Source organism: Dufourea novaeangliae, unplaced genomic scaffold (genome assembly GCF_001272555.1).
Source record: "Dufourea novaeangliae isolate 0120121106 unplaced genomic scaffold, ASM127255v1 scaffold65, whole genome shotgun sequence".
Taxonomy (NCBI): Eukaryota; Metazoa; Arthropoda; class Insecta; order Hymenoptera; family Halictidae; genus Dufourea; species Dufourea novaeangliae.
In genome coordinates this window covers 5,418,151-5,431,120 of record NW_015373961.1, presented here as the reverse complement: position 1 = coordinate 5,431,120, position 12,970 = coordinate 5,418,151, and the positions used below count along the sequence as shown (strand labels likewise).

Here is a 12,970-nt window from a genome sequence, read left to right as displayed (position 1 = left end):
CCGGGCGGAATATCGCTTTCACCGGGCGATATACACGCGCGGCCTGTGCATAAATGTCAGGTGCATTAACGGGTACGTTCAATATTCGGCCGCAGGTCTCCGTGCAGGAGGAGGGCGAGGACAAGGGACCAATTTGCCCTCCGCTTCCGGCGCAGTACCACGCGGCTGCCTACACCACGACGACACCTCAACTACACAAAACTATCACGGATTACAGCGGTTGGTAGCGACGTTAAGTGCGATACTTAAGCCTTTCGAATTCTGCCTGTGCATGCACGGTTAGGCCCATTTAAATTAATTCAAACAGCGGCGGCTCGAGTTGCTCGCGATTATCAACGGCACACCTCGAAACATATTCCACGGTATTATTAAACGTGTCATAAAAAGTCAAATGATTTACATGATCATTGATTTTCCTGTCTCATTTGGCTCTTTTCACTTTGAATATACGTTACTGCTGTAGAGTATGGACACGCGTGGTGTGAAAGAAGTATTTGTATTTTTACAAATTATCTTGTACAGTTCTAGATTTCTTAACAAAATTAATAGTTTCTACCAGACATCAAAGTATATGAAGAAACATTGCATTTCTAAATTGTAATATATCAAATCTTGTAAGTATAGTTGCTTGTGGAGTAGGTAATAATCCATATAATGGGTGTAATTGAAACCAATATGCAAATATTTATATTCCTCATATAAAGCAAATATTTGAACAAATGTGTTTCATCATAATATTATTTCAATAGTAAACATTTCGGCGATCAACGTGTTAATCATAGAAGTATTGCATACATTTTGCTCTATATAATATATTTCTGATAATTGCACTATTGTGATTTATTTGTGACAATGTAACCGTCACTGATAAGAGATTTGAATGAGCAAGTACTTTTCTCATCCACTGTATATTCGTAAATTTGAAGATTAACAAAGTAGTTTCTGCAGTAAAGGGTAGATAACAATTTCAATAATTGTCTAATGGGTACAGTTCGGTGATCTCGTAAACCGAATACATAATTATCGTTTAAATGAAATAAACAAACGTTACGCCTTTGATGTTCTAAATTAATTCGAATAGATTTGATATTATCGACTTAGCGTACCGCAGAAAATGATTAATTATTACGGAACCTGAATGATTTAATATTCTCATTTCGAAACTCTCCTCTATTATATCTGAAACATACAATCAATTTCATGCTTCGCCTATATAAAAATATACTTTAAAGATTGAAACATTCTGACCTATTGTCTGCACTTTTACGACATTCCTCACAAAACATCAAATGTTAATAGACACTATTCTTTTTTTTCTCATTTGAAACATATTCTTCGTTATACAGTCTATGAATAAAGACCTTAATTAAATCAATATATGAACGATCAACTCAAACATTCATCGCGGTAGCAAGCGCAGTCTCTTCGGTTTAATTGAAAATTCCATAATAAATTCAAGTGGAACCAATCGAAATTAATCACTTCGGTATTGGCCCCCGAAGTATGTAATTGTGAATCATTCGAAGCCCCACTCTGTCGGTTCAGCGTTAAGCCATCAGAACTTTACTTTCGTCTGTACGGTTAAGCCGCATTAAATCGTTTCCACGAGTACAGGAGGGTTGCACTTCGATTCTAATGATTATCAATTACATGTGTTTTTGGGGTCGGGGTCTACTAACTCTACAGAGCACACATTGGGCCCGAGAAGTTCATACTATTATTTTTTATGATATGAAATATACATATAATTCTTTAACACGTTCAGTGCGAGGTCGATACATATATCGAAAAGGTTCTTTAGAGTGACGAAGTCGATACATACAGGATGTAATAAAAGTATTAAAGCAAAAATGTTATCCGAAGCTTTGTTAACGAGATATTACGGAAACGAAGGTTTTTCGTTAATATTTCGTTAACAAAGCCTCGGATGACATTTTTACCAAGTCAAGTAATTGTGAACCGACAAAGTGGGGCTTCGAATAATTCACAATTACATACTTCGGGGGCCAATACCGATGTGATTAATTTCGATTGGTTCCAGATGAATTTTTTATGGAATTTTCAATTAAACCGAAGAGACTGCGCTTGCTGCCACGATGAACGTTTTAGTTGATCGTTCATATATTGATTTAATTAAGGTCTTTATTCATAGACTGTATAAAGAAGAATATGTTTCAAATGAAAGAAAAAAAGAATAGAGTCTATTAACATTTGTTGTTTTGTGAGGAATGTCGTAAAAGTGCAGACAATAGGTCAGAAAAACTTGTTCCAAATCATCTTATGAGTGACCCGTTTCAGGGACCTACAACACTTTTGTTACACCCTGTATATCAAGTATAGAGACTGTCAAGTATCGGATAAGGTCGTAAAACCGGGTAGGAGGTAATTCTACTTGAAAAAATAATTTGAAAATATGGAACACAATTTTTTCATTTGGGACTTCATTCTTGAGAAAATTGACTTGAAACGTGTGTATTCGTCATGGTCGTAAGTGGAAACGGAATGCAATGATTAGACGCGTTAGCCAAGAATACACGCGTATTCAACAGAAATTGAAACTCGATTTTCACAAAAGACGAAGTTTTAAATGAAAAAATTTTGTTCTAAATTTTAAACTTATTTTCTCACCTAGATTCATCCCCATACGGTTGTACCACCAGTTACATGACACACTGTATATACTTTTTACGTGTCCCTTTAAGTTCATACATTCTCGATACCGAACTCGATACAATTATTGATATCAATTTCTTGAAATATTTTTTGAATATATTACTAATTCAAGCATTTACCCCTTAACGCTTAAACCCTTAAATTGGTATTTAAAAATTATAAAACTGATATATGTATATGTTGTATCTTGTTATTTTCAAATTGAAAATATGATCTTCACTGACAAAAGTTACATATTAACCGGCGACAGAATTTGACGCACTTTTAAAATTATTGTTGTACCGGTGCAACACTGGGCGTTAAAGGGTTAAGTAGTGAATTTGCGACTGTTTTAATCTTGCTGTTCTCCTCACTTATTCTTCACGTTCGTATCCCTTCGAATAAAATTATTTCAAACCTTGAAATAATTTGTTCTTAGGAAATGGGAAATACACAAACAGTAGACATAAAATGTTACTACGTTGGATACTGAAAACAAGTGTTTAAAACCATAATATCTATTGAAATATAATCTTCATTTCAGGTTATATAAACCCAAGGAGAACAGCAGGGTTAAAATAAAACTAATCACAAAACTTTTAAATAATTTACCTCACTAGAGTTGGAATTTTAATAAATGTTCCGCATTGGCCGTGTTAATTACACTTTCTATGCCTACTGTACACCTTCCTATCATTTGAGGCAATATAGATTTTAATATTCGTAGCAAATGTAAGTTGATCAGTGCTCGTGTAGAGGACGCTGTAGAATGTAATATCGTATATTTTGATGATGTGATTTTTACACACAAGTGTTCAGTGTAGGGTTATTAATTATTAGGGAACCTACGGACTCTGAAATCAGGCCTAGATTCGCTCGCGGCCTCGATATTTATTACAGCGTTATGTGTTTTAATTAAATAGCGAAGGGGGAGATGGAGGGAAAACTCGGAATGAGCGGGTTTGCGCTGCGGCGCATTATCGAGTTTGCGTTCGGCTAAAATTACGTAAAACCATGGTTGGGTGGCGGTGGACTATAGGCATCGGCCGCGACGATAAACGCAACACCTACCGCGATATGCCGAGCAACGCTCGAATTAAATTACAGGCTAATGGTAGACTGATTATTATAGAGCTCGTGGACCACTTAAGCCAATACTTACATGAACACAAATCATTATAAACTTCCGCGTGATTTATCGGACCTTTGTACCTCCGACGTACCCGTCCTTAATCGATTTTAAATTTCTCGCCGAGCTTTTTCGTGACTATTACGCCCGTTGAAATTTTTATGACAATCGGAACTGCAAAACCAGATCGTATTTGCATAATCACCGACTGTTTAAAGACGATTTGTGAGTGAAAATATTTCTAATCTATAGAGTATCCCGCAAAGAATAAAAGTCGAGAAGTAGTAAAAATATTTAGTGAAGTACAATTTTTTTTTTGCAAAAGTAAAGAAATGCCATGAAATTTTGTGGTGACACGTGGGACACCCTGTGTATCTTGTTAATATTCAAAACACGTGTATTACAACATATTTTTTCTGCTCTGATACGTTAACTGCCACAGCGAAAAAGTTTTTATGTAACCAGACACACTTTATTTCATTTTTTAAGTTCGTCGAAAATATGTATGGTCTTGTTTTAGATTACACTGTGAGATATTAATTTTATGCAAAATTTCCAGCCTTCCTATTATAACAATCCGGCCTTTTTGCAAATTTACGTGTCACTTATATTTAGGTGACGTGACAGTGTTAATACGGTATAAAACAATAGAATATCGGTCCAAATACATATAATGGATATTATTGGCCCGGCTAATTCGGAACTCCAGAAACAACAGTTCACATGCACTAATCTATTAAAGTCAATCATTTCTTTCGATTGATAGAAACCTTCCATATCACCGTGAAACGTGAATTACTTTAAGAACTAGAACATCCCTTAAACATTGTTCCACGTTGCAAACAAAAAACCATGCGACCCGCCAGAAAAAAGGTTTAATTACAAAATCACATGCCTCCTAATCGATTCGTACGATCACATCGAGGGTCTGTCCCACAAAGATAAGGGAAAACCATGTGAAAACACGAAGACCTCGAACGGTCGCGCTCAACGTGTCGTAATAGAACGTAAACCGCGTCGCGGGGGCCGGTAATAGAAAAAGAAAGGACGGAAGTGTACAGGTTTCGAAAAGTTCCACGTTGCATGCAATCGCGTTGCGCGCAAGGGCAGCTTTCGAGTCGCGAGGTAAATAATTTCTTTACGTGCACCGTGGCCATCATTGCGTGTGTCTCTAACCTTGTCGAAAAAAAAAATTCTTTTTTCTTTTTCCCCACCCGTTCACGGATATCGCCGGACAGGGATCACGGAGGTGCAGCCGGTTATTCCGTTGCTGTTGAACACGACGATCAATCTTGCGAGGCCGCCGATCCCGCCGGTTCAAGAATATCCATCTAATCCGCCGCCCATACCACCGCCGCCAGAGAAGTATTACGCCAGCACGGAGATCTGCAAGGTGAGTATCAAAAATGTACGGCAGACATGCGATCCGTGACGATTAGTCCTTCTCGCACGCGGGGGGCATTAATGCGGGCCACTTCGGGAGGCTTGGAACTGTGTCAAACACCACTTCGTGACTACGGGATCTTACAACGCGATCGTAGGCACGCCGCCACGCGGCCACTTGAATCGTTTCCCTTTCGAGGGTTTCGCGGCCCCGGTGAGCTTATACAGCGGCTGGGTCCCTCTTAATTCCTTGTTGTTTCGCCACCACGGTGTTCCGGCTTCTGCTTTAATTTAATTTCACTTAACTCTGTCCCTGAAAAGTCTTGTTTCATGCTTAGGAGATTTTGATAATATATAACACGCGATTGTAACATTTTTCGGTTGTATATGTACTTGGATCAGATAGAGTCGGAATTGTGGGGCCTGAATTAGATTTAAGCGAGAAGAGCTGAGGAAACTGAATTGGACCAACCTAGAGTCGAAGGATTTGGATCGAATCGATTCAAGGTCGAAGAATACAAATGGCACCCCACTCACTATTTCGATCAATGTAGGACGTAAAAAAATTAAGAAAGTGAGCCCAAAATTGATGGATAGTAGTCTTGCTGCCAAAGAATAGAAACGTCTGAATCAGGATAAGTCACAGTCAACAAATTTAATACAGATTGTATACGTACTTTGATCAGGTAGAGTCGGTATTATGAGGCCTGAATTAGATTGAAGCGAGAAGACAGTGATCAAATCAGAGCTGAGGAAACTGAATTGGACCAACCTAGAGTCGAAGGATTTGGATCGAATCGATTCAAGGTCGAAGGATTCAAATGGCACTCCAATCACTATTTCGGTCAATGTAGAACGTAAAAAAATGAAGAAAGTGAGCCCTAAATTGATGGTTAGTAGTCTTGCTGCCAAAGAATTAAAACGTCTGGATCAGGATAAGTCACAGTCAACAAATTTAATACAGAGTTCCCTGGAGCAAAGAACCTAAGCCCGAAAAAAATGTAAAATTACTGCAATTTATCTATGATAAGGTCTTTTTCAATGTTGTGTAACTTTTATCATAAACGGTTTAATGCGACAGCTGCTTCTTGCGCGGATTTAACCACAATTCAATAATAAGTTGAGGTTACATTCAACCACTGAATATGAATTGGGTGTTTGGGGTCATATGATCCCTCTCTAGTACGATAAAATGATCCCAGGAATCATTTTACCCATATGCAATATTATTGTTTTTTTGTTTTAGTTACAACAATGCCCCTGTCAGTATGAAAGAAAAACAACGCGTCAAAGCTGTTTTTATTTAAATAAAATGGAATAAATGAAATGCTTTTTAATGTTCGTCGTATTTACTATCAGTAGGTATAAAATGATCTCCGGGGATCATTTTGGACACGTATATTACAAAATGATTCTTAGGTATGCCTTCAATGAAATCTGAATAAAAAATATAATTGATCAGGTAGCTAAATTTTATTTCAGCCAATGATAAGACAGATAGACTAACATACAAAAATTACTTTACTTTTATTTAAATAATGAGCATTTGAATTTTTTATATAAATTACGCCTTAAAGGGATCGTTTTAGACACCTTTCCCCTAGTTTGATTCGATTCTCTTATTTCTAGATCAGTTCAATTCAGTTATGTCGATACAGGATTAGTCTGACTCGTACTTCTTTACTCTAGGTTGGTTCGATTCGAATATTACACTCTCGGGTTGATTTGTTTCGAATCATTCGGCGCCGGTTTCATCTGATTCGAGTTCCTTTTTCTTGTATTGCTTAGTTTCCGGTCTTTCATCTTGAATTCCTCAGATTCATGTATTTCGATTCTGATTTGGTCCAATTCTCTTCTCTCTATTTTGCATTAGTCCTATTCGTGTTTCTTAATCCTGAATTGCTTTAATTAGTGTCGATTGATCACAAGTCGTGTGAATTCATGTTCGTCAATTCAAGGTCGGTTCTATTTAAGTCTTCTGAAGCCGGGTTGAACCAATACGAGTGGCTCTATCATGAATTAGCGCGACTCTAGTTTCACAATTCTGAATTGATTCGATGCATGTGTCTAGATTCAAGTTCGAATCAATTAGCCATTCCTTCGCGTGCATTTCCATAACTAAGATATCTCAGCCCTCGTTTGATTGTCGTGGTGAAAACACGCTGCTTTCTCATTGAAAACAATATCACGATCAATTTTTCCCCGGGTCTTAGAATTCGCTGGCGCGACGTTAAAACACTTCGCACAGAGAATAATGAGGCTTAATGGATGAAAAACAAGGCAACCAGGAGGTACTATCAATCATAACTAATGCGAGACGTCCGAGGAAAGCGTCTTTCGTGGGCATACACAGATTACCGGACGATAATGTAAAGGGTGTGGTTATTGATTACTTAAGTTCCCCTAGCCGCTTTACGCGTATTTTCATCTGATTACGCCATCATCCCCTATTGTTGCCCGCCAAGGTGAATATTGTTAATCACTGGTGTATTTACCAAAGAAAGATCGACCATGATTTTTGTAAATTTGCTTCCTAATTGCTTCTACACCGGGAGTAACGTAAAAATAATTGAAGAGAGGGGTGCACTGATAGCGGGCTCATGAATAATACAAGCCTGGTAATTAAATACTTGGGGGATTTGTTGGGGTAACGTAACGGGGCATTCGGTTAAACCAAACGAAGTACAATGGCGCGTAATGCTGGGCAAGGAATATAACACAAAAGTAGCTGTGTCTTAAAAAATACATGATTAATGTCATCACTCTATTTGTGCATATCTGTATCAAAATTACCTACACCGACATTTTATACATACCACATACCGACATCACATGGTCATTCAAAAATTCATGGCAATTTTTGAAATGATACTTTCATCAACAGTTCATAAGTTCTTCATGAAAGAAAATATAATGATATTGTTTAGAAGTTTGTTCTTATTTCAGTAGTAAGATATTCGTGTAAGCTGTTTCTTACAATATTGGCATTTAACTTGTGTTTATCTACTACAAAATGTAGTAAATCTCAAAATAGTTGGTACACAGAATGAAAAAGGATCCAATCAAATTAATGTTCTTTTTTTACATTTCATATCATACATTCAGTGTAATTCAATGAAGAATCATTTCTTATTCAAGTACTTCTAAAAATTCTCTTCTATTACAATCCTCTAATATTGTCGCATTATCTCTACTAAATAACATAAATAAATGCAAGTCTATCTACAAAGTGTATCAGTGGCCCTACTAAACGTATGAAAGCAAACGAAGTCAGTGTAATAGAAACTTAAAAGCCGATACGTGTAGCGGAAAAAAGACGAAGGTCCACGTAATCTTATTTCGAGTAAAACGAAATTTAAACATCGAAGATCTGTAACTAAATATTATGTAACTTTTTCTAACTGTCGAGGCCATCAAATCCAAGAACATATAAAATAAATAAAACAAACATAATATAATATAAATAAAAAATACATCAGTATGTATTGAAATATCATAGCAGACGAAAAAAAAGATCCTCATTCTTTGTCTCCTGAACCTTTCAGGCTCACACTCTGATTTATATTCATCCGTCGGAAAAAATTCGATAAAACCGACGGCCAGGGGGGGGTATTATTCTCCGCGGATTCGTTCGCAAATATTTCCAAGGCTTTCCGTTTCTCATCGGTACGACATTTCTGGCTTTTATTACAGAACTCGTTGCCGCCGTTGCCGCCGTCGCCGACGCCTAGCACGCCGCCGCCAATGAGCGCGAAAGCCTCGAGCAGCATGACAAGCTACAGCCCGGAGGATATGCTCACGGAGGAGGAGGACGAGGTGCCCGAGTGCATCCTAGACTTCCCACGGGAGAAGCTGAACATCGTTGAAAACCTCGGCTGCGGATACTTCGGGGACGTTCACGTTTGCGAGGTCGACAGGTTTCCCGGATACGACGAAGTTTTCCGGAACGCTGGCAGCGACCTAGTGATCGTTAAGTCCCTGAGACCGGGCTCCTCGGATGCGCTTAGGTAAGGATCTTGTGTTATCGTCAACTACCCCCATCGAGTCCGCGTATTAACCCGAAATTTGCCGAGCGTTAAGCAAATAATCGCGAAAGTCGACGGAGGTACTACATTGGCACAGGAATTTCCGGGGAGGTGGGTGAATATTTGATAAAGTGCCGTTGATGCATTATGATATTGACCCGGTGCATATGAGACTGTGTTGCGCGTACGATCGCAGGTGTTTAATATTTCCGACGCTTTTGGCTGGGGACACGTCAACTTAATTTTGTGGTGGATGCTGGGAAAAAGGATATAATGAAACAAATATGGAATTAATTGGGGGTGATGGGAATGGAACGGAATGTTACAGGTATAATAATTTTTATTAATGATTAATGAAGTAGAATGTACGCTACTGCTCATATGTACACTGCGGATGTGTATCTATGCAAATATGGATTTTTATGGTTTAATTTACAGAATTGGAGTCGAACCACGAACTGTCAACTTTATTAATATACCACCGGGTTCCTAAGATAATAAACACTTCTTTAAAATTTAACAAAGTCTTAACATATTACGTACCGGTTGCTACAATTTAGTAGGTTTAGTAGATCCCAGGATGAATAGCCAAAGAACTATTAAACCTATTAAACAGTAACGACATACATTCATGAAAAATGGCAAGAACTCTAACAGAATAACGTAACAATTTCTACTTTAACCCTGATCTAAGTCTAAATTAATAGCCTTTTTATTTATCAGCACTGAAATTTAAGTCTATTAATAGGCTACCGGTCAGAAGAGTGTTAAGTTGAGTGAATTCTTGGGATTCGTGATTTATAAATGGATAAAATCCGCAGTCTACTCATAAGTATTAGGACTTATCATACTTATGACGAAATGGTTTGTATGACGAAAATGTGATGTATAGTAAAAATTTTGGGCCACCTTTATTAATTTGTAGTAGCACAAACGTTGTCCACTAAGTTTTAATATTCCCTAAATAATATTTATTTCTGATTTTCACCAATTTTATAGTGCTTTGTAACATTTGTTGCATAGCTGATAAATGTCCCAATACGTAGGAGCAGAAGTGTATATTAAATATGCATAGATCTTGTTATGTTAATACAAGGGTATTTATTTTACAAAAATTTACTTGGTGTTGTTTGGAATAGTAATAGTAGTGGCGATATAAATAATGTGATTCTGGTTGGTCGTATGGTGTGATATTGAATAATTTGACACAACTTGGTAACACCCTGAAACTTTACTGATCGTAACATAGTATGATGTATGTGTGTGTACATCTGTACTAATTGTGCTTGATGTAAATGCTGGATTTGCCCTCTTTGACTGTTGAATCTGTTCTCTCTGACTGCTGAATGCGTTCTCTCTAATGTTTGTCCGAGTTGTAGCTCATTAATTGGTACAGATCAGCTTGTGATTTGCTGTACGTATTTGTGCCGTAGTGGAAATGAAGAGTCTTAGTTGTTGTATGTTGTGTAGTTGGACTCGTATGTATGATTTTCTGGAATTTATGGAAATCAGCGATGGGTAATAATGAACATAGAAGATACCTTGAATAAATTTTAAATGCAGTCATAATCATGATATTAAAAAAATTCTGTAGACATGTACTCTTAGTGAAATATCCGTGGTTTATCGTGTTCAATAAATTCGTGAAAACTGTGTAAACGCTAACTACCAAATCTGTCAAAATTGTATATTCTGTCGAAATCAATTTCATTGAGATTAAATCATCAGTTTCATCGAACAATTGAAAACTCATAATAAATCTCATCTGACAGGATTCGAATCTAATTTTATTATTTATTCACCTGTGGATGATTACTGTCTATCAGTCTAATAGGTATATGTTATAACAGGATTACATGCGACTTCTGGTTTTAGACGTAGCTTACATTTTAATTCAAACAAAATCACGTCTAAATAACTTTATCATCTTTACAATTGAATTGTGTTACTCATAAATACAATGGTATCTTTACAACCTCAGGAATATTTTTGAACTCACCAAAATTTATCAATTTCCTACCATCAGGTTGCCTAATGAAGTGAACATTCGCCATATTTATATCCAATCAATATTCCAATGTAACTGTTTTCAATCCTATCGTCAAAGTAATCGCAAAGTTTAAATTAAATAATTAATACTTCATTAACTGTCACAGATACTTTCTATCTATATAAAGAATCTCATTTACCTAACAACTACATATGTTTTCCAAATTACTGTCAGTAATCGTACAAACGGGGCTAAGTGGCAGAAAATTCACGAAATCAATTGCCTCGAACGGTCAATTACCGTTTCGAATAACCATTCAAGGTGTTCCACTTCCTTCTATGCGGTGTCCGAATGAATTTTAAAATGAAATCAATATTGGTATTAAACATTCGAACTTTCCAGTTCGTTATTGTCTCGTGATTCGCAGGACGGGAGTTTAAATAATTCCCCTGGGGGACGGAGGGGGGTAGGTAGTTTAGTCGGTTTCAAAGGATATCTAGGTCGAATTCGAAGTTCGATACAGTCAATTACGGAGGGAACTGTGCTGCCAATCGCTGACGGCTAGTTCGGGTATCGGTGTTACGTCGTTAAAACGCCCCCCTTGCGTCCGAGAAAAATAATAACGTCGCGAGGAAGTTATCCGATTATACCACCAGGGCAGTGGACGTACATAGCTCCAGTGTAAACGTCTTTCGCATTATCACGTCGCGACTACTTAATGCGCGGAGCGTGTTATTATATTTGAAATCACTTTGCGCCACATTATCGAATTATCCCGTTAACGTTGCACGCTCGGCGATATAATCGATTGGGATAATTTTCTATCGATGTCCTACATTTCCATTATTTCCCTCTTATAACAGGTCTCCCATCCCGCTACCATTCCGGAACTTCGCACCGTTCTATGAACGGGATATTAAACGAATCAGAGTAGCACTCTATAATCGATCGGGATAATTTTCCAGCGGGTATCCTATACCCTCCCATATTTTCATTCATCGTAAAATATCGGAACGCTTAATAGTTCCGGCCACCTATATTTAGGAACTTAAACGAATGTCCCAATAACGTGTTGTTCGATTCATTTCTATTGGGAAAATTTAATTACACACCATACACCCGTATCGATTCCCGATTTAATAGAATATTCCGTTCTGTTACTTGAACGAAGGCTCAACTGGTAATGGGCACAGTTGTAATCGAATGATAAATGACTTTGGCTCAATAATGGTATTTACATCTGGGTTGACTTAACTTTAGACGGTATGTTCCAAATTTATTTATAACATAGATTTCGTTACTAAATTGTACCTACATGTACTATATTCGTAGAGTAAGAACATATTAATAGAAACACTAAGAGATTCATAGTAACAATTGCACAGTTATGTTACTAATACCATCGATAAACGATTACATTAAATCATTTACAAACAAACTGTTCTAGCTTGCACTAGGTATTCTCGTATTTGCTCAATACAATATCAAATGTATAAACAAATAATCGCTCGATTCCATACATAGCATATTCAGTAGAAACATAAGAATATCAAATACTGATATATTGCACTAGGAAATACATACTTCTCCTTGAGGAACGAAAAATACAAATAATTATTTAAGATGAAGCTTTATACTGCGTCAAACCTTTTGTTCAACCTACTACCAGGGAAACTTCAGTAACCTAAAAATTCCGATGTTTCTGAAACTTTCACACTTGAATGAACTTCAGGCTTGTAAGGACCTACAAAAGACTTACTAAAAATTTGTTGATAAATACATACCTGAACA

The 12,970-nt window shown here is 37.1% G+C and overlaps 1 protein-coding gene across 1 annotated transcript in view; it reads left to right on the top strand.

Moving 5' to 3' along the window:
- Nucleotides 1-12,970, top strand: part of LOC107186493 (discoidin domain-containing receptor 2-like) — a 111,016-nt gene that overhangs the window by 59,135 nt on the left and 38,911 nt on the right. Inside the window, exons 9-11 of the mRNA XM_015574356.1 lie at nt 96-219; nt 5,020-5,174; nt 8,858-9,171. Of these exons, the coding sequence (XP_015429842.1) occupies nt 96-219; nt 5,020-5,174; nt 8,858-9,171 (593 nt within the window). The remainder of the gene's footprint in view (nt 1-95; nt 220-5,019; nt 5,175-8,857; nt 9,172-12,970) is intronic.